We start from the raw sequence: 25,546 nt of genomic DNA, 5'->3' as shown, positions 1-25,546 counted from the left end.
CTTTATTGACCTGGTCAAGGCCTATGATACCATCAGTAGGCCTGGGCTCTGGGTCGTTCTTCGTGCTTTTGGAGTACCTGACCCTCTGCTCACGATCATTAAGGACCTTCATGATGGTGAGCGGGCCCGGGTAAAACTACGTGGCCGGGAGTCAGAGCCATTCCCTGTACACCTTGGGGTGCGACAGGGATGTCCTCTGGCTCCCACATTATTTAACATCTATTTTGACCACGTAGTTCGTGAAGCCTTCAATAGCTGTACCGGGGGAATCTCCATATGGTACAGATATAATGGGAGGCTAATCGATGCCCGGGTGCGGTCAAGGGATGGCTCCCTATTGCTCAACCACGTTATGTATGCTGATGACTTGGTAATAGCTGCTCAGTCAGAGGAGGAGTTGCAGACGCTGCTGCTGAGACTGGAGCGTGCCACTAAGAGGTGGGGCCTTACCATCAGCCCCACCAAAACTAAGCACCTGCCTGGGTATTTTGTACCATCGGACACTCCACCCCCACAACTCCCAATCGGTGATGGGGCAGTTGTGGAGAGAGTGGAGAGTTTCCCATACCTGGGCAGTGTGCTTATGACTGGCTCCAGTTTAACAGCAGAGGTCTCACTCCGAATCAGTCGAGCGGCAATATCTTTTCATCGGTTGCGTAACGCTGTGTGGAAGCTACCTGGTCTGTCGCTCCGCACTAAGCTTCAGGTCTTCTCGGCCACGGTCATTCCCTCCCTTCTCTACGCTTGCGAAACGTGGACCCCCCTAATGGAACATCTTCGCCGGTTAGAAACATTTAGGCTGACCTGCCTACGATCCATCCTGGGTTTAACCAGACTGGATTGTGTGAGGAGCTCACAAATCCTTGAAAGATCTGGGCAGGGTCCCATCGGTGAGCTCCTCCGGCAGGCAAGGCTGCGATGGCTGGGTCATGTAGCCCGCATGCCCAGCCACCGCATGCCGAAACAGCTTTTGTTTGGCCGGATTGAGGGGGCTAAGCGGGCGCGGCACGGGCTAGAGAAGAGATGGAGTGATGTGGTACAGGAGGACGTGGAGCTGAGTGGACTTGCCGATGACTGGTACCAGCGGTGTCAAGATCGGCCTCTGTGGAGGAGGCTCGTGAAGGATGCTACTGGGCAGTTGGAGGCAGTCGCCCTCCAACAACAACTGAGGGCGGAGGAGCGACGCTCACAACAGCGAGCGGAGCGCCGGGTGGCTAAAGCACAGCAGGTTGGCACAGTAGGGGGCACAGGTGGTGCATCAGCCAGTCATCTCAGTCAGTCGACCCGTGGCACCTGGGTCTGCCCCGTGACCTCCTGCCAGCGGGCGTTCGACACTTCACGTGGCCTCAGGGTGCACATAGCCTGGCACAAGCGTCGTGGTGACGTCACCGCCACTTAGTGGCGAATGGCGGTTGTTGTTGTTGTTGTTGTGTGTGTCACTGTGTGTGTGTGTGTCACTGTGTGTGTGTGTCACTGTGTGTGTCACTGTGTGTGTCACTGTGTGTGTGTCACTGTGTGTGTCACTGTGTGTGTGTGTGTCACTGTGTGTGTCACTGTGTGTGTGTGTCACTGTGTGTGTGGCGCTGTGTGTGTCACTGTGTGTGTGGCACTGTGTGTGTGGCGCTGTGTGTGTCACTGTGTGTGTGTTTCACTGTGTGTGTGTCACTGTGTTTCACTGTGTGTGTGTGTCACTGTGTGTCACTGTGTGTGTCACTGTGTGTGTGTCACTGTGTGTCACTGTGTGTGTGTGTGTATCACTGTGTGTGTGTATCACTGTGTGTGTGTCACTGTGTGTGTGTGTGTCACTGTGTGTGTGTGTATGTGTGTGTGTGTCACTGTGTGTGTGTCACTGTGTGTGTGTCACTGTGTGTGTCACTGTGTGTGTGTGTCACTGTGTGTGTCACTGTGTGTGTGTCACTGTGTGTGTGTGTGTGTGTCACTGTGTGTGTGTGTGTGTCACTGTGTGTGTGTGTCACTGTGTGTGTCACTGTGTGTGTCACTGTGTGTGTGTCACTGTGTGTGTCACTGTGTGTGTCACTGTGTGTGTGTCACTGTGTGTGTGTTTCACTGTGTGTGTGTGTCACTGTGTGTGTCACTGTGTGTGTGTGTCACTGTGTGTGTGTCACTGTGTGTGTGTGTGTGTGTCACTGTGTGTGTGTGTGTCACTGTGTGTGTGTGTCACTGTGTGTGTCACTGTGTGTGTCACTGTGTGTGTGTCACTGTGTGTGTCACTGTGTGTGTCACTGTGTGTGTGTGTGTGTCACTGTGTGTGTCACTGTGTGTGTGTGTCACTGTGTGTGTGGCGCTGTGTGTGTCACTGTGTGTGTGGCACTGTGTGTGTGGCGCTGTGTGTGTCACTGTGTGTGTGTTTCACTGTGTGTGTGTCACTGTGTTTCACTGTGTGTGTGTGTCACTGTGTGTCACTGTGTGTGTCACTGTGTGTGTGTCACTGTGTGTCACTGTGTGTGTGTGTGTATCACTGTGTGTGTGTATCACTGTGTGTGTGTCACTGTGTGTGTGTGTGTCACTATGTGTGTGTGTATGTGTGTGTGTGTCACTGTGTGTGTGTGTCACTGTGTGTGTGTGTCACTGTGTGTGTCACTGTGTGTGTGTGTCACTGTGTGTGTCACTGTGTGTGTGTCACTGTGTGTGTGTGTGTCACTGTGTGTGTGTGTGTCACTGTGTGTGTGTGTCACTGTGTGTGTCACTGTGTGTGTCACTGTGTGTGTGTCACTGTGTGTGTCACTGTGTGTGTCACTGTGTGTGTGTGTGTCACTGTGTGTGTCACTGTGTGTGTGTGTGTCACTGTGTGTGTGGCGCTGTGTGTGTCACTGTGTGTCACTGTGTGTGTGGCACTGTGTGTGTGGCGCTGTGTGTGTCACTGTGTGTGTGTTTCACTGTGTGTGTGTGTCACTGTGTTTCACTGTGTGTGTGTGTCACTGTGTGTCACTGTGTGTGTCACTGTGTGTGTGTCACTGTGTGTCACTGTGTGTGTGTCACTGTTTGTGTGTCACTGTGTGTGTGGCGCTGTGTGTGTGTGTCAGTGTGTGTGTGTCAGTGTTGTGTGTGTCACTGTGTGTGTGTCAGTGTGTGTGTGTGTGTCACACTGTGTGTGTCACACTGTGTGTGTGTCACTGACGGTGATGCACAGCACGTTGGCGAGCGCGAAGACGTTGCCCACGTAGTCAAAGTAGCGGTGACGACAAACTCTCTGCAGGAGCACGAGGAGGCGATGATCGTACTGAGGGGCACTGGGGACCTGGCACAGTGACACACACAGTGACACAGTGACACACACACACAGAGTGACACACACACAGTGACACACACACACAGTGACACACACACACACAGTGACACACACAGTGACACACACACACACACAGTGACACACACACACACACACAGTGACACACACAGTGACACACACAGTGACACACACACACAGTGACACACAGTGACACACACACACAGTGACACACACACAGTGACACACACACACACACAGTGACACACACACAGTGACACACACACAGTGACACACACACAATGACACACACACACACAGTGACACACAGTGACACACACAGTGACACACACACACAGTGACACACACAGTGACACACACACACAGTGACACACACACAGTGACACACAGTGACACACACAGTGACACACACACACACAGTGACACACACAGTGACACACACACACAGTGACACACACAGTGACAACAACAACAACAACCGCCATTCGCCACTAAGTGGCGGTGACGTCACCACGACGCTTGTGCCAGGCTATGTGCACCCTGAGGCCACGTGAAGTGTCGAACGCCCGCTGGCAGGAGGTCACGGGGCAGACCCAGGTGCCACGGGTCGACTGACTGAGATGACTGGCTGATGCACCACCTGTGCCCCTACTGTGCCAACCTGCTGTGCTTTAGCCACCCGGCGTTCCGCTCGTTGTTCTGAGCGTCGCTCCTCCGCCCTCCGTTGTTGTTGGAGGGCGACTGCCTCCAACTACCCAGTAGCATCCTTCACGAGCCTCCTCCACAGAGGCCGATCTTGACACCGCTGGTACCAGTCATCGGCAAGTCCACTCAGCTCCACGTCCTCCTGTACCACATCACTCCATCTCTTCTCTAGCCCGTGCCGCGCCCGCTTAGCCCCCTCAATCCGGCCAAACAAAAGCTGTTTCGGCATGTGGTGGCTGGGCATGCGGGCTACATGACCCAGCCATCGCAGCCTTGCCTGCCGGAGGAGCTCACTGATGGGACCTTGCCCAGATCTTTCAAGGATTTGTGAGCTCCTCACACAATCCAGTCCGGTTAAACCCAGGATGGATCGTAGACAGGCCAGCCTAAATGTTTCTAACCGGCGAAGATGTTCCATTAGGGGGGTCCACGTTTCGCAAGCGTAGAGAAGGTAGGGAATGACCGCGGCCGAGAAGACCTGAAGCTAAGTGCGGAGCGACAGACCATGTAGCTTCCACACAGTGTTACACAAATGATGAAAAGATATTGCCACTCGACTGATTCGGAGTGAGACCTCTGCTGTTAAACTGGAGCCGGTCATAGGCACACTGCCCAGGTATGGGAAACTCTCCACTTTCTCCACAACTGCCCCATCACCAATTGGGAGTTGTGGGGGTGGAGTGTCCGATGGTACAAAATACCCAGGCAGGTGCTTAGTTTTGGTGGGGCTGATGGTAAGGCCCCACCTCTTAGTGGCACGCTCCAGTCTCAGCAGCAGCGTCTCCAACTCCTCCTCTGACTGAGCAGCTATTACCAAATCATCAGCATACATAACGTGTTTGAGCAATAGGGAGCCATCCCTTGACCGCACCTGGGCATCTATCAGCCTCCCATTATATCTGTACCAAATGGAGATTTCCCCGGTACAGCTATTAAAGGCTTCACAAACTACGTGGTCAAAATAGATGTTAAATAATGTGGGAGCCAGAGGACATCCCTGTCGCACCCCAAGGTGTACAGGGAATGGCTCTGACTCCAGGCCACGTAGTTTTACCCGGGACCGCTCATCATCATGAAGGTCCTTAATGATCGTGAGCAGAGGGTCAGGGACTCCAAAAGCACGAAGAACAACCCAGAGCCCAGGCCTACTGATGGTATCATAGGGCCTTGACCAGGTCAATAAAGCAGAAGTGTAGGTCTTGTTGGAATTCCCTACACCTCTGCTGTAGCAGACAGACAGAAAATATGGCATCTGTGCAGGACCGCCCTTTCCTGAAACCACATTGGGGCTCCGCAAGCCTCTCCTTAGCGTGCCTGGCAAGGCGATGATGAATAATCCTTGCCAGGACCTTTCCCAGCACACTGAGGAGTGAGATGCCCCTGTAGTTGTTACAGTCTGTGCGGTCCCCCTTCTTAAAAAGGGGGACCACCAGGGCATCCTTCCAATCCTGCGGAACCCCCCGTCCAGTGGTCCAGACTGTTGTTATGAAGTCATATAGGGCAGTCTGTGCACAAACGCCACCCTCCCTCAGCATTTCGCTTGGGAGATCATCTCTGGCCGGTGCCAATCCAGGTCTCAGACTCCAGATCGTCTTCAGTACTTCCTCAACAGATGGCACTTCAGCCAGCCACTCACAGGGGGTGACTTCCTCCAATGTTTTCCCGGCTGAGAGATTTCCCCTCCCCCAGGACCTCACAGAAATGCTCAACAAATCTCCAAACCTGTTCCTGGGGGTCGGAGATTGGATCACCGTTTTTTTCCCCTAATGATGGTAATGGGTGTGGTGCTGCAGGTTACTTTTTTGATGGAGTTAAATAGAGATTTGTGATCGCGGGCCACTAAGGCAGATTCCATCTCCTCAGCAACCCGCGAACACCACCCATCCTTGCAGCGCATCACGGCTCTCCGAATCTCCGAGCGAAGGCTGCGGTAAGCCTCCTCATTCTCTGATGTGGGATTCTGTAGCCGATGACAGTGGGCCTGTCGCTTTTTCTCAACTATCCTGAACACCTCCTCTGTCAGCCAGGGTCTCTGGGGAGGTCTGGACCGTATACCCAAAGCAGCCAATGCAGCTGCATGAGTCACAGTCCTAAACCTCGTCCATTTACCCTCGACATCAGGAGGAGTGGGGGACGATGCCAACCCCAGCCGCAAGCGATGATGAAATTCTCGCTTACAACTTTCATCAGATAACTGAGGCCAGGCCACTTTAGGTTGGAATGGGGTCCTGGGTGTACACCCACCACCGGAGTGGAAGAATGGCAGGCGCATCTTACAGATGACTAGTCGATGGTGAGAGGGCAGATCAGCTCCACAGTAGGTCCTGGTGTCAAGGACATGGGCTCGCATCCGCTGTTCCGTCACTATGTAGTCCAGCAGATGTTCTTGCTTGGACCCGGCGTGCATCCATGATGTTGTGTGGATGCGCCGATGCCGGAACAGCGTGTTGGTAATTACAAGCCCATGGGCTGCACAAAAATCTAGCAGCCTCCTACCGTTGTTATTGAGCTGATCTAGCCCATGCCCTCCAATCACTCCAGACCAGGTGCCAGCATCATGACCAACTCGGGCATTGAAGTCACCCAACAAGATGACTATCCCGAGGGGCCACTTTAGCCAGCACCTGTGACAGGAGGTCATAGAAGGCATCTGACTCATCGGCTTTGCCTGCATCCCTCCACGGATGTTCGTCTTCAGTGGGGGCATAAGTAACCACAACCACCACTCCTCGCCTCCGGTTGATGGGAAGGCGAGCCCAAAGTAGCCTGGGGCTTACAGCTTCCCACACCTCACCGCCACGCTCCCACGCCCCCTTCATTATTTTGTTCAAAAGAAGAGCCACACCCTGTTGTTTGCCAGTCTGCTGCCCTGAGTAGAGGACTGTCCACCCCTCATGGTGGCAGGAGCCAGAACCGGTCCACCGGGCCTCCTGAATGCCACAGAGATCCAGGCGGTACCGGTCCAGCTCCCGACAGAGGAGTGGCAGCCTCTCCTCCGTAGTGAGCGTTCGAACATTCCACGTGGCCACACGAAGTGGCTTTTCGTTGTTTCTGGAGGAGCCCCGAGGGTAGAGATTCAATCTCCTGGCTCCGCCAATTGGGGTTTGGCCAGGAGACGTCACAGACGCCTGTTCCCCTGGGGCCTCCGGCACAAGCTTATTAGTAAAAAATTTTATTCGTGGTTTCGTAGTAAAAATGTTGCAGGTGGATGGGTTACCAGCCCCTCGCACCCGTCCAGAGCCCTCGTTTAGCCACTGTGGTGGTCACAGACGCCATGAGAGGAGGGCCAATCGGATTTGGCCCTCCCCCCACAGCACTGTCCACGACAGAGTTTCCCGTCCCCCAGGAAGTAGTCGTCCCTCTTGTCAGTGACACACACAGTGACACACACACAGTGACACACACACAGTGACACACACACAGTGACACACACACAGTGACACACACACACACACACAGTGTCACACACACACAGTGACACACACACACACACACAGTGTCCACACCTCCTTCACGGTGTCTTTGTCCATCTCCTCGAAGATTTTCTGGAACGTCTCAGAGGAAATGGAGCCGTCGCCCACGCCACTCAGGTGCTGCTCGCACGCACAACACAAACAACAACACAAACAACAACAACAAAACAACAACACAAACAACACGGTCAACAACAAAAACAACAACACAAACAACAACACAAACAACACGGTCAACAACACAAACAACAACAACACAAACAACACAAACAACAACACAAACAACAACAACAAAAACAACAACAACACAAACAACAACACAAACAACAACACAAACAACAACAACAAAAACAACAACAACACAAACAACAACACAAACAACAACACAAACAACAACACAAACAACAACAAAACAACAACACAAACAACAACACAAACAACAACACAAACAACAACACAAACAACAACAACAAAACAACAACACAAACAACACGGTCAACAACACAAACAACAACACAAACAACACAAACAACAACACAAACAACAACAACAAAAACAACAACAAAAACAACAACACAAACAACAACACAAACAACACGGTCAACAACACAAACAACAACAACACAAACAACAACACAAACAACAACAACAAAAACAACAACAAAAACAACACAAACAACAACACAAACAACAACACAAACAACAACACAAACAACAACAAAACAACAACACAAACAACAACACAAACAACAACAAAAACAACAACACAAACAACAACACAAACAACAACACATACAACAACACAAACAACAACAACACAAACAAAAACACGGTCAACAACAACAACACAAACAACAACACAAACAACAACACAAACAACAACAACAAAAACAACAACAAAAACAACAACACAAACAACAACACAAACAACAACACAAACAACAACAACAAAACAACAACACAAACAACAACACAAACAACAACAACACAAACAACAACAACACAAACAACAACAACACAAACAACAACACAAACAACAACACAAACAACAACACAAACAACAACACAAACGTCAACACAAACAACAACACAAACAACACAAACAACAACACAAACAACAACAACGCAAACAACAACGCAAACAACAACACAAACAACAACACAAACAACAACACAAACAACAACACAAACAACAACAACACAAACAACAACACGGTCAACAACAACACAAACAACACAAACAACAACACAAACAACAACAACACAAACAACAACACAAACAACAACACAAACAACAACAACACAAACAACAACACAAACAACAACACAAACAACAACACAAACAACAACACAAACAACAACACAAACAACAACACAAACAACAACACAAACAACAACACAAACAACACAAACAACAACACAAACAGCAACACAAACAACAACACAAACAACACAAACAACAACACAAACAACACAAACAAGAACACAAACAACAACAACACAAACAACAACACAAACAAGAACACAAACAACAACACAAACAACAACACAAACAACAACACAAACAACAACAACATGGTCAACATAAACAACACAAACAACAACACGGGCAACAACAACAACACAAACGTCAACACAAACAACAACAACATGGTCGATATCACCAACGCTAAGACTGCTGCCGCGTGGATCTGTACCCTAGGGGCACCCCCAGCGGCAGCTGCCCCTGTGCATGAGTTCACCTCCGACAGCAGCGGACAACGATGCCGCGTGGGCCTGTACCCTAGGGGCACCCCCAGCGGCAGCTGCCCCTGCGCGATAAGTCTGGGCAACTCTGGGCTGGCTAAAAATGTTTCATTTAATTTAAAAAAAACATTTTTTTTTTAAGTTTGTTCTGATCTAGGGGGACGGTTCTCGTGCCAACCGCGCCGCACCCTGGACGCCCCTGAAGTTCCCGGGCATCTGTTCACAAAAAAAGTTAAATCAAGAGCTTGACAAGCCGGCGAGATTCCTCCTCGTGCACCAGTTACAGCACCTGTGGCGGAGTCCCGCCGACGAACGTTTACCGGGCAGGCCGAGCGATTCCAACCACACACGGTGTAGTGGTGGTGGTGTAGTGGTGGTGGTGTAGTGGTGGTGGTGGTGTAGTGGTGGTGTAGTGGTGGTGGTGTAGTGGTGGTGGTGGTGTGGTGGTGGTAGTGGTGGTGTAGTGGTGGTGGTGTGGTGGTGGTGGTGTGGTGGTGGTGGTGTAGTGGTGGTGGTGTAGTGGTGGTGGTGTTTTGGTGGTGGTGTAGTGGTGGTGGTGTAGTGGTTGTGTAGTGGTGGTGTAATGGTGGTGGTGTAGTGGTGGTGGTAGTGGTAGTGTAGTGGTGGTGGTGTAGTGGTGGTGGTGTAGTGGTGGTGTAGTGGTGGTGGTGTAGTGGTGGTGTAGTGGTGGTGGTGTAGTGGTGGTGCAGTGGTGGTGGTGGTGTAGTGGTGGTGGAGGTGGTGGTGGTGTAGTAGTGGCAGTGGTGTAGTGGTGGTGGTGTAGTGGTGGTGTAATGGTGGTGGTGTAGTGGTGGTGCAGTGGTGGTGGTGTAGTAGTGGCAGTGGTGTAGTGGTGGTGTAGTGGTGGTGTAGTGGTGGTGTAGTGGTGGTGGTAGAGTAGTGGTGTAGTGGTGGTGGTGGTGGTGTAGTGGTGGTGGTGTAGTGGTGGTGTAATGGTGGTGTAATGGTGGTGGTGTAGTGGTGGTGTAGTAGTGGTGGTGGTGTAATGGTGGCGGTGTAGTGGTGGCGGTGTAGTGGTGGTGGTGTAGTGGTGGTGTAGTGGTGGTGGTGTAGTGGTGGTGTAGTGGTGGTGTAGTGGTGGTGGTGTAGTGGTGTAGTAGTGGTCGTGGTGTAGTAGTTGTGTAGTGGTGGTGTAGTGGTGGTGTAGTGGTGGTGGTGTAGTGGTGGTGTAGTGGTGGTGGTGTAGTAGTGGTGGTGTAGTGGTGGTGTAGTGGTGGTGTAGTGGTGGTGGTGGTGTAGTGGTGGTGTAGTGGTGGTGTAGTGGTGGTGGTGGTGTAGTGGTGGTGGTGTAGTGGTGGTGTAGTAGTGGTGGTAGTGGTGTAGTGATGGTGTAGTGGTGGTGTAGTGGTGGTGGTGTAGTAGTGGTGGTGGTGGTGGTGTGATGGTGTAGTGGTGGTGTAGTGGTGGTGTAGTGGTGGTGGTGGAGTAGTGGTGGTGGTGTAGTGGTGGTGTAGTGGTGGTGGTGTAGTAGTGGTGTAGTAGTGGTGGTGTAGTGGTGTAGTAGTGGTGTAGTGGTGGTGGTGTAGTGATGGTGTAGTAGTGGTGGTGGTGTAGTGGTGGTGGTGTAGTGATGGTGTAGTGGTGGTGGTGTAGTAGTGGTGGTGGTGTAGTAGTGGTGGTGGTGTAGTGATGGTGTAGTAGTGGTGGTGGTGTAGTGGTGGTGGTGTAGTGATGGTGTAGTGGTGGTGTAGTGGTGGTGGTGTAGTGGTGGTGTAGTGGTGGTGGTGTAGTGGTGGTGTAGTGGTGGTGGTGTGATGGTGTAGTGGTGGTGTAGTGGTGGTGGTGTTGTAGTGGTGTAGTGGTGGTGTAGTGGTGGTGTAGTGGTGGTGGTGTAGTGGTGTAGTGGTGTAGTGGTGGTGGTGTAGTGGTGGTGTAGTGGTGTAGTGGTGGTGTAGTGGTGGTGTAGTGATGGTGTAGTGGTGGTGGTGTAGTGGTGGTGGTGTAGTGGTGGTGGTGTAGTGGTGGTGTAGTGGTGGTGGTGTAGTGGTGGTGGTGTAGTGGTGGTGTAGTGGTGGTGTAGTGGTGGTGGTGTAGTGGTGGTGTAGTGGTGGTGTAGTGGTGGTGTAGTAGTGGTGGTGTAGTGGTGGTGTAGTGGTGTAGTGGTGGTGGTGTGGTGGTGTAGTGGTGGTGGTGTAGTGGTGTAGTGGTGGTGGTGTAGTGGTGGTGGTGTAGTGGTGGTGTAGTGGTGGTGGTGTAGTGGTGTAGTGGTGGTGGTGTAGTGGTGTAGTGGTGGTGTAGTGGTGTAGTGGTGGTGTAGTGGTGGTGTAGTGATGGTGTAGTGGTGGTGGTGTAGTGGTGGTGGTGTAGTAGTGGTGGTGTAGTAGTAGTGGTGGTGTAGTGGTGGCGTAGTGGTGGTGTAGTGGTGGTGGTGGTGTAGTGGTGGTGTAGTGGTGGTGTAGTGGTAGTGGTGTAGTGGTGGTGTAGTGGTGGTGGTGTAGTAGTGGTGTAGTGGTGGTGTAGTGGTGGTGGTGTAGTGGTGGTGTAGTGGTGGTGTAGTGGTGGTGGTGGTGTAGTGGTGGTGTGGTGGTGGTGTAATAGTGGTGTAGTGGTGGTGGTGTAGTGGTGGTGGTGTAGTGGTGGTGTAGTGGTGTTGTAGTGGTGGTGTAGTAGTCGTAGTGGTGTAGTGGTGGTGTTGTAGTGGTGGTGGTGTAGTGGTGGTGTAGTGGTGTTGTAGTGGTGGTGTAGTAGTGGTAGTGGTGTAGTGGTGGTGTTGTAGTGGTGGTGTTGTAGTGGTGGTGTTGGAGTGGTGGTGTAGTAGTGGTGGTGTAGTAGTGGTGGTGGTGTAGTAGTGGTGTAGTGGTGGTGTAGTGGTGGTGGTGTAGTGGTGGTGCAGTGGTGGTGGTGGTGGTGTAGTGGTGGTGGTGTAGTGGTGGTGGTGTAGTGGTGGTGTAGTAGTGGTGGTAGTGGTGTAGTAGTGGTGTAGTGGTGGTGGTGTAGTAGTGGTGGTGGTGGTGTAGTGATGGTGTAGTGGTGGTGTAGTGGTGGTGTAGTGGTAGTGGTGTAGTGGTGGTGGTGTAGTGGTGGTGTAGTGGTGGTGGTGTAGTGGTGGTGTAGTGGTGGTGTAGTGGTGGTGTAGTAGTGGTGGTAGTGGTGTAGTAGTGGTGTAGTGGTGGTGTTGTAGTGGTGGTGTTGTAGTGGTGGTGTTGTAGTGGTGGTGTAGTGGTGGTGGTGTAGTGGTGGTGTAGTGGTGGTGGTGTAGTGGTGGTGGTGTAGTGGTGGTGTAGTGGTGGTGGTGTAGTGGTGGTGTAGTAGTGGTGGTGTAGTAGTGGTGGTGTAGTGGTGGTGGTGGTGTAGTGGTGGTGTAGTGGTGGTGGTGTAGTGGTGGTGTAGTAGTGGTGGTGTAGTGGTGTTGTAGTGGTGGTGGTGTAGTGGTGGTGGTGTAGTGGTGTTGTAGTGGTGGTGGTGTAGTGGTGGTGGTGTCAGTACCTGGATCATCGCCTTGCGGTGAGCGGAGTCAACGCTGATCGTGCGCAGAACTCGCATCACCAGCGCCCCCGTCACGCTCTCCCTGTAACACACAGTACACACACAGTACACACACACAGTACACACACAGTACACACACACAGTACACACACAGTACACACACAGTACACACACAGTACACACACACTGTACACACACACAGTACACACACACTGTACACACAGTACACACACAGTACACACACACAGTACACACACAGTACACACACACAGTACACACACAGTACACACACACAGTACACACACAGTACACACAGTACACACACAGTACACACACACAGTACACACACAGTACACACACACAGTACACACACACAGTACACACACAGTACACACACAGTACACACACACTGTACACACACACAGTACACACACACTGTACACACAGTACACACACAGTACACACACACAGTACACACACAGTACACACACACAGTACACACACAGTACACACACACAGTACACACACAGTACACACACAGTACACACACACTGTACACACACACTGTACACACACACAGTACACACACACAGTACACACACAGTACACACAGTACACACACACACAGTACACACACACACAGTACACACACAGTACACACACAGTACACACACACACACCGTACACACACACAGTACACACACACAGTACACACACAGTACACACACAGTACACACACACAGTACACACACACACAGTACACACACAGTACACACAGTACACACACACAGTACACACACACATTACACACAGTACACACACACAGTACGCACACAGCACACACACACAGTACACACACACAGCACACACACACAACACACAGCACACACACACAGTACACACAGCACACACACACAGTACACACAGCACACACACAGTACACACACAGCACACACACAGTAAACACACAGCACACACACAGTACACATACAGTACACACAGCACACAGTACACACAGCACACACACAGTACACACACACAGTACACACACACAGTACACAGTACACACACAGTACACACACAGTACACACAGTACACACAGCTCACAGTACACACATCACACAGTACACACACAGCAAACACACAGTACACACAGCACACAGTATACACACACAGTACACACACAGTACATACACAGCACACAGTACACACACAGCACACAGTACACACACAGTACACAGTACACACACAGTACACAGTACACACACAGTACACACAGTCCACACAGCACACACACAGTACACAGTACACACACAGTACACACACAGTACACACAGTACACAGTACACACAGTACACAGTACACACAGCACACTCTCGCTGCGTGTGTATGCGAGTGTGTGTGCATGTAAGTGTGAATGCGTGAGTGTGTGTGTGTGTCCGCGTGTGTGTGCATGTGTGCATATGTGTGTGTACGCACGTATGTGCTTGTATGTGTGAATGCTTGTGTGTACGTGCGCATGCGTGTGTGTGTACGTGTGTGTACATGTGTGTGTGTGCGATTGCGTGTACATGCGTGTATGAATCCGTGCTTGTTTGTGTGTGTGTACGTGCGTGTGTGTGTACGTGTGTGTGTGTAGGAGGTCTGCCCCGTGACCTCCTGCCAGCGGGCGTTCGACACTTCACGTGGCCTCAAGGTGCACATGGCCTGGCACAAGCGTCGTGGTGACGTTGTTGTTGTTGTTGTTGTGTGTCACTGTGTGTCACTGTGTGTGTGTGTCACTGTGTGTGCGTCACTGTGTGTGTGCGTCACTGTGTGTGTGTACGTGTGTGTGTGTGTGTGTCACTGTGTGTGTATGTGTGTGTGTCACTGTGTGTGTGTGTCACTGTGTGTGTGTGTGTGTACGTGTGTGTGTCACTGAGTGTATGTGTCACTGTGTGTGTGTATGTGTGTGTCACTGTGTGTATGTGTGTGTATGTGTGTCACTGTGTGTATCACTGTGTGTGTATCACTGTGTGTGTGTGTCACTGTGTGTGTGTGTCACTGTGTGTGTGTGTGTTAGGTGCTCGCTAACAGCACTTGCCCCTACAGTCTGTTACAGGCTATATGGGGGATCTTTGGTTTGATCTTTGGTGTGTGTGTCACTGTGTGTGTGTGTGTATCACTGTGTGTGTCACTGTGTGTGTGTGTACACTGTGTGTGTGTTTGTCACTGTGTGTGTATCACTGTGTGTTGTCCGGCAAAACAACCCCCTACCTCCTCGCGGTGCCGGACGGGCAACTCTGTCGTGGACAGCGCTGTGGGGGGAGATCCAATTTCGATTGGCTCCTCCCCTCATGGCATATGTGTCCACCACAGGGGCTAAACGGGGGCTCTGGACGGGTGCGAGGGGCTGGTAACCCCTCCACCTTCAATTAATTACCACAAAACCACGAATTAAACTGAAATATGTAACAACTAAGCTTGTGCCGGAGGCCCCGGGGGGCCAGGCGTCTATGACGTCTCCTGGCCAAACCCCAATTGGCGGAGCCAGGAGATTGAATACCTACCCTCGGGGCTACTCCAGAAACAACGAAAAGCCACTACGGGTGGCCACGTGGAATGTTCGAACGCTCACTGCAGAGGAGAGGCTGCCACTCCTCTGTCGGGAGCTGGACCGGTACCGCCTGGATCTATGCGGCATTCAGGAGGTCCGGTGGACCGGCTCTGGCTCCTGCCACCATGAGGGGTGGACAGTCCTCTACTCGGGGCAGCAGACTGCCAAACAACAGGGTGTGGGTCTTCTTTTGAACAAAAGAATGAAGGGGGCGTGGGAGCGTGGCGGTGAGGTGTGGGAAGCTGTAAGCCCCAGGCTACTTTGGGCTCGCCTTCCCATCAACCGGAGGCGAGGAATGGTGGTCGTGGTTACTTATGCCCCCACCGAAGATGAACATCCGTGGAGGGATGCAGGCAAAGCCGATGAGTCAGATGCCTTCTATGACCTCCTGTCACGGGTGCTGGCTAAAGTGGCCCCTCGGGATAGAGTCATCATGTTGGGTGACTTCAATGCCCGAGTTGGTCATGATACTGGCACCTGGTCTGGAGTGATTGGAGGGCATGGGCCAGATCAGCTCAATAACAACGGTAGGAAGCTGCTAGATTTTTGTGCAGCCCATGGGCTTGTAATTACCAACACGCTGTTCCGGCATCGGCGCATCCACACAACATCATGGATGCATGCCGGGTCCAAGCAAGAACATCTGCTGGACTACATAGTGACGGACCAGCGAATGCGAGCCCATGTCCTTGACACCAGGACCTACCGTGGAGCTGATCTGCCCTCTGACCATCGACTAGTCATCTGTAAGATGCGCCTGCCATTCTTCCACTCCGGTGGTGGGTGTACACCCAGGACCCCATTCCAACCTAAAGTGGCCTGGTCTCAGTTATCTGATGAAAGTTGCAAGCGAGAATTTCATCATCGCTTGCGGCTGGGATTGGCATCGTCCCCGACTCCTCCTGATGTCGAGGGTAAATGGGCGAGGTTTAGGACTGTGACTCATGCAGCTGCAATGGCTGCTTTGGGTACGCGGTCCAGACCTCCCCAGACACCCTGGATGACAGAGGAGTTGTTCAGGATGGTTGAGAAAAAGCGACAGGCCCACTGTCATCGGCTACAGAATCCCACGTCAGAGAATGAGGAGGCTTACCGCAGCCTTCGCTCGGAGGTTCGGAGAGCCGTGAGGCGCTGCAAGGATGGGTGGTGGTCGCGGGTTGCTGAGGAGATGGAGTCTGCCTCAGTGGCCCGTGATCACAAATCTCTATTTAACTCCATCAAAAAAGTAACCTGCAGCGCCACACCTATTACTATCATTAGGGGAAAAAACGGTGATCCAATTTCCGACCCCCAGGAACAGGTTTGCAGATTTGCTGAGCATTTCTGTGAGGTCCTGGGGGAGGGAAAATCCCTCAGCCAGGAAAACATCGTGGCACAAAGTGAGGATGACCCTGCTGAGGCTGCGGTGCCTCAAATATTGGATGAAGTCACCCCCTGTGAGTGGCTGGCTGAGGTGCCATCTGCTGAGGAAGTATTGAAGGCGATCCGGAGTCTGAGACCAGGAAAGGCAGCGGGCAGAGATGATCTCCCAAGCGAAATGCTGAGGGAGGGTGGCGTTTGTGCACAGAATGCCCTATATGACATCATAACAACAGTTTGGACCACTGGACGGGTTCCGCAGGATTGGAAGGATGCCCTGGTGGTCCCCCTTTTTAAGAAGGGGGACCGCACAGACTGTAACAACTACAGGGGCATCTCACTCCTCAGTGTGCCGGGAAAGGTCCTGGCAAGGATTATTCAGCATCGCCTTGCCAGGCACGCTGAGGAGAGGCTTGCGGAGCCCCAATGCGGTTTCAGGAAAGGGCGGTCCTGCACAGATGCCATATTTTCTGTCCGTCTGCTACAGCAGAGGTGTAGGGAATTCCAACAAGACCTACATCTCTGCTTTATTGACCTGGTCAAGGCCTATGATACCATCAGTAGGCCTGGGCTCTGGGTCGTTCTTCGTGCTTTTGGAGTACCTGACCCTCTGCTCACGATCATTAAGGACCTTCATGATGGTGAGCGGGCCCGGGTAAAACTACGTGGCCGGGAGTCAGAGCCATTCCCTGTACACCTTGGGGTGCGACAGGGATGTCCTCTGGCTCCCACATTATTTAACATCTATTTTGACCACGTAGTTCGTGAAGCCTTCAATAGCTGTACCGGGGGAATCTCCATATGGTACAGATATAATGGGAGGCTAATCGATGCCCGGGTGCGGTCAAGGGATGGCTCCCTATTGCTCAACCACGTTATGTATGCTGATGATTTGGTAATAGCTGCTCAGTCAGAGGAGGAGTTGGAGACGCTGCTGCTGAGACTGGAGCGTGCCACTAAGAGGTGGGGCCTTACCATCAGCCCCACCAAAACTAAGCACCTGCCTGGGTATTTTGTACCATCGGACACTCCACCCCCACAACTCCCAATCGGTGATGGGGCAGTTGTGGAGAGAGTGGAGAGTTTCCCATACCTGGGCAGTGTGCTTATGACTGGCTCCAGTTTAACAGCAGAGGTCTCACTCCGAATCAGTCGAGCGGCAACATCTTTTCATCGGTTGCGTAACGCTGTGTGGAAGCTACCTGGTCTGTCGCTCCGCACTAAGCTTCAGGTCTTCTCGGCCACGGTCATTCCCTCCCTTCTCTACGCTTGCGAAACGTGGACCCCCCTAATGGAACATCTTCGCCGGTTAGAAACATTTAGGCTGGCCTGCCTACGATCCATCCTGGGTTTAACCAGACTGGATTGCGTGAGGAGCTCACAAATCCTTGAAAGATCTGGGCAGGGTCCCATCGGTGAGCTCCTCCGGCAGGCAAGGCTGCGATGGCTGGGTCATGTAGCCCGCATGCCCAGCCACCGCATGCCGAAACAGCTTTTGTTTGGCCGGATTGAGGGGGCTAAGCGGGCGCGGCACGAGCTAGAGAAGAGATGGAGTGATGTGGTACAGGAGGACGTGGAGCTGAGTGGACTTGCCGATGACTGGTACCAGCGGTGTCAAGATCGGCCTCTGTGGAGGAGGCTCGTGAAGGATGCTACTGGGCAGTTGGAGGCAGTCGCCCTCCAACAACAACGGAGGGCGGAGGAGCGACGCTCACAACAGCGAGCGGAGCGCCGGGTGGCTAAAGCACAGCAGGTTGGCACAGTAGGGGGCACAGGTGGTGCATCAGCCAGTCATCTCAGTCAGTCGACCCGTGGCACCTGGGTCTGCCCCGTGACCTACTGCCAGCGGGCGTTCGACACTTCACGTGGCCTCAGGGTGCACATAGCCTGGCACAAGCGTCGTGGTGACGTCACCGCCACTTAGTGGTGAATGGCGGTTGTTGTTGTTGTATCACTGTGTGTGTATCACTGTGTGTGTACACTGTGTGTGTGTACACTGTGTGTGTGTCACTGTATGTGTATGTGTCACTGTGTGTGTGTCACTGTATGTGTGTGTGTCACTGTGTGTGTATCACTGTGTGTGTACACTGTGTGTGTACACTGTGTGTGTGTCACTGTGTGTGTATCACTGTGTGTGTGTCACTGTGTGTGTCACTGTGTGTGTGTCACTGTGTGTGTCACTGTGTGTATCACTGTGTGTGTATCACTGTGTGTGTGTCACTGTGTGTGTCACTGTGTGTGTGTCACTGTGTGTGTGTGTACGAGTAGGGGGTACAGGTGGTGCATCAGCCAGTCATCTCAGTCAGTCGACCCGTGGCACCTGCTGGGTCTGCCCCGTGACCTCCTGCCAGCGGGCGTTTGACACTTCACGTGGCCTCAGGGTGCACATAGCCTGGCACAGGCGTCGTGGTGACGTCACCGCCACTTAGTGGCGAATGGCGGTTGTTGTTGTTGTGTACGTGTGTGTGTGTCACTGTGTGTATGTGTATCACTGTCTGTATGTGTGTGTGTACACTGTGTGTGGGTGTCACTGTGTGTGTGTGTGTACGTGTGTGTGTGTCACTGTGTGTATGTGTGTGTGTACACTGTGTGTGTGTGTATCACTGTGTGTGTCACTGTGTGTGTGTTTGTCACTGTGTGTATGTGTGTGTACACTGTGTGTATGTGTGTGTGTACACTGTGTGTGTGTACACTGTGTGTGTGTGTACACTGTGTGTACACTGTGTGTGTTTGTCACTGTGTGTATGTGTGTGTGTACACTGTGTGTGTGTGTATCACTGTGTGTGTCACTGTGTGTGTACACTGTGTGTGTGTTTGTCACTGTGTGTATGTGTGTGTACACTGTGTGTGCGTGTATCACTGTGTGTGTCACTGTGTGTGTACACTGTGTGTGTGTTTGTCACTGTGTGTATGTGTGTGTGTAGACTGTGTGTGTGTACGTGTGTGTGTGTGTGTACACTGTGTGTGTTTGTCACTGTGTGTGTCACTGAGTGTGTGTATCACTGTGTGTGTGTGTCATTGTGTGTGTGTACACTGTGTGTGTGTACACTGTGTGTGTGTGTGTACACTGTGTGTGTACACTGTGTGTGTGTACACTGTGTGTGTACACTGTGTGTGTGTACACTGTGTGTGTGTGTACACTGTGTGTGTGTACACTGTGTGTGTGTGTGTGTACACTGTGTGTGTGTGTACATCGTGTGTGTGTACACGTGTGTGTGTGTACACTGTGTGTGTGTACACTGTGTGTGTGTACACTGTGTGTGTGTGTGTACACTGTGTGTGTGTGTACACTGTGTGTGTGTACACTGTGTGTGTGTGTGTACACTGTGTGTGTGTACACTGTGTGTGTGTACACTGTGTGTGTGTGTGTACACTGTGTGTGTACACTGTGTGTGTGTACACTGTGTGTGTGTGTGTGTACACTGTGCGTGTACACTGTGTGTGTGTGTGTGTACACTGTGTGTGTGTGTGTACACTGTGTGTGTGTGTGTACACTGTGTGTGTGTACACGTGTGTGTGTGTACACTGTGTGTGTGTGTACACTGTGTGTGTGTGTACACTGTGTGTGTGTACACTGTGTGTGTGTACACTGTGTGTGTGTGTGTACACTGTGTGTGTGTGTGTACACTGTGTGTGTGTACACTGTGTGTGTGTGTACACTGTGTGTGTGTACACTGTGTGTGTGTACACTGTGTGTGTGTGTACACTGTGTGTGTACACTGTGTGTGTGTACACTGTGTGTGTACACTGTGTGTGTACACTGTGTGTGTGTGTACACTGTGTGTGTGTACACTGTGTGTCACTGTGTGTGTGTGTGTACACTGTGTGTGTACACTGTGTGTGTACACTGTGTGTGCGTGTGTGTACACTGTGTGTGTACACTGTGTGTGTGTGTACACTGTGTGTGTACACTGTGTGTGTACACTGTGTGTGTGTACACTGTGTGTGTACTCTGTGTGTGTGTACACTGTGTGTGTGTACACTGTGTGTGTACACTGTGTGTGTGTACACTGTGTGTGTGTACACTGTGTGTGTGTGTGTACACTGTGTGTGTGTGTGTACACTGTGTGTGTGTACACTGTGTGTGTGTCACTGTGTGTGTGTACACTGTGTGTGTGTCTACACTGTGTGTGTGTACACTGTGTGTGTACACTGTGTGTGTGTACACTGTGTGTGTGTACACTGTGTGTGTCTGTACACTGTGTGTGTGTGTGTAAACTGTGTGTGTACACTGTGTGTGTGTACGTACACTGTGTGTGTGTACACTGTGTGTGTGTGTGTACACTGTGTGTGTGTACACTGTGTGTGTGTACACTGTGTGTGTGTGTGTACACTGTGTGTGTGTACACTGTGTGTGTGTACGTACACTGTGTGTGTGTACACTGTGTGTGTGTACACTGTGTGTGTGTGTGTACACTGTGTGTGTGTACACTGTGTGTGTACACTGTGTGTGTGTGTACACTGTGTGTGTGTGTACACTGTGTGTGTGTACACACACACACAGTGTACACACTGTGTGTGTGTGTACACTGTGTTCACACACACACTGTGTACACACTGTGTGTGTACACTGTGTGTGTGTGTACACTGTGTGTGTGTGTGTACACTGTGTGTGTACACTGTGTGTGTGTACACTGTGTGTGTGTGTACACTGTGTGTGTGTGTACACTGTGTGTGTGTGTATACTGTGTGTGTGTGTGTACACTGTGTGTGTGTACACTGTGTGTGTGTGTACACTGTGTGTGTGTGTACACTGTGTGTGTGTACGTACTCGTGTGCGTCCGTGGGGTTGCGCTGCAGCTCGTGGGCGCTGAGGATCTCGAACGCGGCTCGAACCCCGACCCTCCTCCTCAGCAGCATCGTGCGGATCGAGTTCTGCAGCCCGCACAGACAAAGGTCCCCCGTGTAGCCTCTAACAAGCTGCAGGGGCAAGTGCTGTTAGCTAGCACCTCACACACAGACACAGACAAAGGTCCCCCGTGTAGCCTCTAACAAGCTGCAGGGGCAAGTGCTGTTAGCTTAGCACCTCACACACAGACACAGACAAAGGTCCCCCGTGTAGCCTCTAACAAGCTGCAGGGGCAAGTGCTGTTAGCTTAGCACCTCACACACAGACACAGACAAAGGTCCCCCGTGTAGCCTCTAACAGACCGCAGGGGCAAGTGCTGTTAGCTAGCACCTCACACACAGACACAGACAAAGGTCCCCCGTGTAGCCTCTAACAAGCTGCAGGGGCAAGTGCTGTTAGCTTAGCACCTCACACACAGACACAGACAAAGATCCCCCGTGTAGGCTCTAACAAGCTGCAGGGGCAAGTGCTGTCAGCTAGCACCTCACACACAGACACAGACAAAGGTCCCCCGTGTAGCCTCTAACAAGCTGCAGGGGCAAGTGCTGTCAGCTAGCACCTCACACACAGACACAGACAAAGATCCCCCGTGTAGCCTCTAACAGACTGCAGGGGCAAGTGCTGTTAGCTAGCACCTCACACACAGACAAAGATCCCCCATGTAGCCTCTAACAGGCTGCAGGGGCAAGTGCTGTTAGCTAGCACCTCACACACAGACACAGACAAAGGTCCCCCGTGTAGCCTCTAACAGGCTGCAGGGGCAAGTGCTGTTAGCTAGCACCTCACACACAGACACAGACAAAGGTCCCGCAGTGTAGCCTCTAACAGACTGCAGGGGCAAGTGCTGTTAGCTAGCACCTCACACACAGACACAGACAAAGATCCCCCGTGTAGCCTCTAACAGACTGCAGGGGCAAGTGCTGTTAGCTTAGCACCTCACACACAGACACAGACAAAGATCCCCCGTGTAGCCTCTAACAAGCTGCAGGGGCAAGTGCTGTTAGCTAGCACCTCACACACAGACACAAAGGTCCCCCGTGTAGCCTCTAACAAGCTGCAGGGGCAAGTGCTGTTAGCTAGCACCCCACACACAGACACAGACAAAGATCCCCCGTGTAGCCTCTAACAGGCTGCAGGGGCAAGTGCTGTTAGCTAGCACCTCACACACAGACACAGACAAAGATCCCCCGTGTAGCCTCTAACAGACTGCTGGGGCAAGTGCTGTTAGCTAGCACCTCACACACAGACACAGACAAAGATCCCCCGTGTAGCCTCTAACAGGCTGCAGGGGCAAGTGCTGTTAGCTAGCACCTCACACACAGACACAGATCCCCCGTGTAGCCTCTAACAGGCTGCAGGGGCAAGTGCTGTTAGCTAGCACCTCACACACAGACACAGACAAAGATCCCCCGTGTAGCCTCTAACAGGCTGCAGGGGCAAGTGCTGTTAGCTAGCACCTCACACACAGACACAGACAAAGGTCCCCCGTGTAGCCTCTAACAGGCTGCAGGGGCAAGTGCTGTTAGCTAGCACCTCACACACAGACACAGACAAAGATCCCCCGTGTAGCCTCTAACAGGCCGCAGGGGCAAGTGCTGTTAGCTAGCACCTCACACACAGACACAGACAAAGATCCCCCGTGTAGGCTCTAACAGACTGCAGGGGCAAGTGCTGTTAGCTAGCACCTCACACACAGACACAGACAAAGGTCCCCCGTGTAGCCTCTAACAGGCTGCAGGGGCAAGTGCTGTTAGCTAGCACCTCACACACAGACACAGACAAAGATCCCCCGTGTAGCCTCTAACAGACTGCAGGGGCAAGTGCTGTTAGCTGGCACCTCACACACAGACAAAGATCCCCCGTGTAGCCTCTAACAGGCTGCAGGGGCAAGTGCTGTTAGCTAGCACCTCACACACAAAGATCCCCCGTGTAGCCTCTAACAGGCCGCAGGGGCAAGTGCTGTTAGCTAGCACCTCACACACAGACACAGACAAAGATCCCCCGTGTAGCCTCTAACAGGCCGCAGGGGCAAGTGCTGTTAGCTGGCACCTCACACACAGACACAGACAAAGGTCCCCCGTGTAGCCTCTAACAGGCTGCAGGGGCAAGTCCTGTTAGTAGCGAGTGGCCACTGTGGCACACGAGGGGGTGGGTGGCCAGCACCACGCCCACCCGCCCGGCCGCCTTTGTCTCCCCAGTAGCCGCATATGAGTACTCATTTGAGGCCTAGGGGTTCAGGTAGTCGTCACCGGTGTTGGCCTTGAGCGGGAATCGAACTCAGAGCGCCGGGTTTGTAGCGCTGAACGCTGCATCACCGCTCCCCACTTTACAGCCCACACACACAGACACCTGTGTCTCCATGTGTCTCCGTGTGTCCCCCGTGTGTCTCCCTGTGTGTCTCCCTGTGTCCCCCGTGTGTCTCCCTGTGTGTCTCCGTGTGTCTCCCTGTGTCTCCGTGTGTCTCCCTGTGTGTCCCCCGTGTGTCTCCGTGTGTCTCCGTGTGTACCTGTGTGTCCCCCGTGTGTCTCCGTGTGTCTCCCTGTGTGTCTCCCTGTGTCTCCCGTGTCTCCCCGTGTGTCCCCGTGTCTCCCTGTGCCTCCCCGTGTCTCCCGTGTCTCCCCGTGTGTCCCCGTGTGTCTCCCTGTGTCTCCGTGTGTCTCCGTGTCTCCGTGTGTCTCCCGTGTCTCCCTGTGTGTCTTGCTGTGTCTCCGTGTGTCTCCCTGTGTCTCCGTGTGTCTCCCTGTGTCTCCGTGTGTCTCCCTGTGTCTCCGTGTGTCTCCCTGTGTCTCCCTGTGTCTCCGTGTGTCCCCCGTGTCTCCCTGTGTCTCCCTGTGTGTCTCCCTGTGTCTCCGTGTGTCTCCGTGTGTCCCCCGTGTGTCTCCCTGTGTGTCCCCCGTGTGTCTCCGTGTCTCCCTGTGTCTCCGTGTGTCCCCCGTGTGTCTCCCTGTGTCTCCGTGTGTCTCCCTGTGTGTCTCGCTGTGTCTCCCTGTGTCTCCCGTGTCTCCGTGTGTGTCTCCATGTGTCTCCGTGTGTCTCCCTGTGTCTCCGTGTGTCTCCCTGTGTCTCCGTGTGACCCCGTGTGTCCCCGTGTGTCCCTGTGTCTCCGTGTCTCCCTGTCTCCCCGTGTGTCTCCCCGTGTGTCCCCCGTGTCTCCATGTGTCTCCCTGTGTGTCTCCCTGTGTCTCCCTCTGTGTCCCCGTGTCTCCCCGTGTGTCTCCCTGTGTCTCCGTGTGTCTCCGTGTGTCTCCCTGTGTCTCCCTGTGTGTCTCCGTGTGTCTCCGTGTGTACCTGTGTGTCCCCCGTGTCTCCGTGTGTCTCCCTGTGTGTCTCGCTGTGTCTCCGTGTGTGTACCCGTGTGTCCCCGTGTCTCCCTGTGTCTCCCTGTGTCTCCCTGTCTCCCCGTGTGTCCCTGTGTCCCCGTGTGTCCCTGTGTCCCCGTGTCTCCCCGTGTGTCCCTGTGTCTCCTGTCCCCGTGTCTCCCCGTGTGTCCCCGTGTCTCCCCGTTATTCCCCGTGTGTCCCCGTGTGTCTCCCCGTGTGTCCCCGTGTCTCCCCGTTATTCCCCGTGTGTCCCCTATCTACCTGTGTCCCCGTGTCTCCCCGTGTCTCCCCGTGTGTACCCGTGTGTCCCCGTATCTCCCTGTGTCCCCGTGTCTCCCTGTGTGTCCCCGTGTCTCCCTGTGTCTCCCCGTCTCCCCGTGTGTCTCCCCGTGTGTGTCCCCCATCTCACCACCAGGTATCCGCGGAACTGATTGTAAATGATCGCAGTCAGGAGATTCATGAGAAAATACGTGCCTACACACACACACACAACAACAACACAACAACAACAACCGCCATTCGCCACCAAGTGGCGGTGACATCACCACGGTGCCTGTGCCAGGCTAGGTGCACTGTGAGGCCACGTCAAGTGTCGAAGGCTCGCCGCTGACAGGACGTCACAGATGCAACCAGTCATCTGGCAGGTCCGCCCACCCATCCACCCACCCACTCACCCACCCTCTCACTCACTCACACAGTCATCGGCAAGTCCACTCAGCTCCACGTCCTCCTGTACCACATCACTCCATCTCTTCTCTAGCCCGTGCCTCCTGTACCACATCA

The 25,546-nt window shown here is 52.8% G+C and overlaps 1 protein-coding gene across 1 annotated transcript in view; it reads right to left on the bottom strand.

The window, feature by feature from the left end:
• LOC116958596 (two pore channel protein 2-like) overlaps window positions 1-25,546 on the bottom strand; it is a 111,086-nt gene that overhangs the window by 48,297 nt on the left and 37,243 nt on the right. Inside the window, exons 12-16 of the mRNA XM_076057284.1 lie at window positions 25,173-25,237; window positions 21,366-21,469; window positions 12,640-12,721; window positions 7,480-7,566; window positions 3,140-3,259 (exon numbers count right to left, since the gene is read on the bottom strand). Coding sequence (XP_075913399.1) covers window positions 3,140-3,259; window positions 7,480-7,566; window positions 12,640-12,721; window positions 21,366-21,469; window positions 25,173-25,237 — 458 coding nt within the window. The remainder of the gene's footprint in view (window positions 1-3,139; window positions 3,260-7,479; window positions 7,567-12,639; window positions 12,722-21,365; window positions 21,470-25,172; window positions 25,238-25,546) is intronic.

This window comes from Petromyzon marinus, chromosome 80, assembly GCF_048934315.1.
Source record: "Petromyzon marinus isolate PM22_M1 ecotype Great Lakes invasive population chromosome 80, UKy_Petmar_22M1.pri1.0, whole genome shotgun sequence".
NCBI classification, from domain to species: domain Eukaryota; kingdom Metazoa; phylum Chordata; class Hyperoartia; order Petromyzontiformes; family Petromyzontidae; genus Petromyzon; species Petromyzon marinus.
This window is presented reverse-complemented; position numbering and strand designations above follow the sequence as displayed.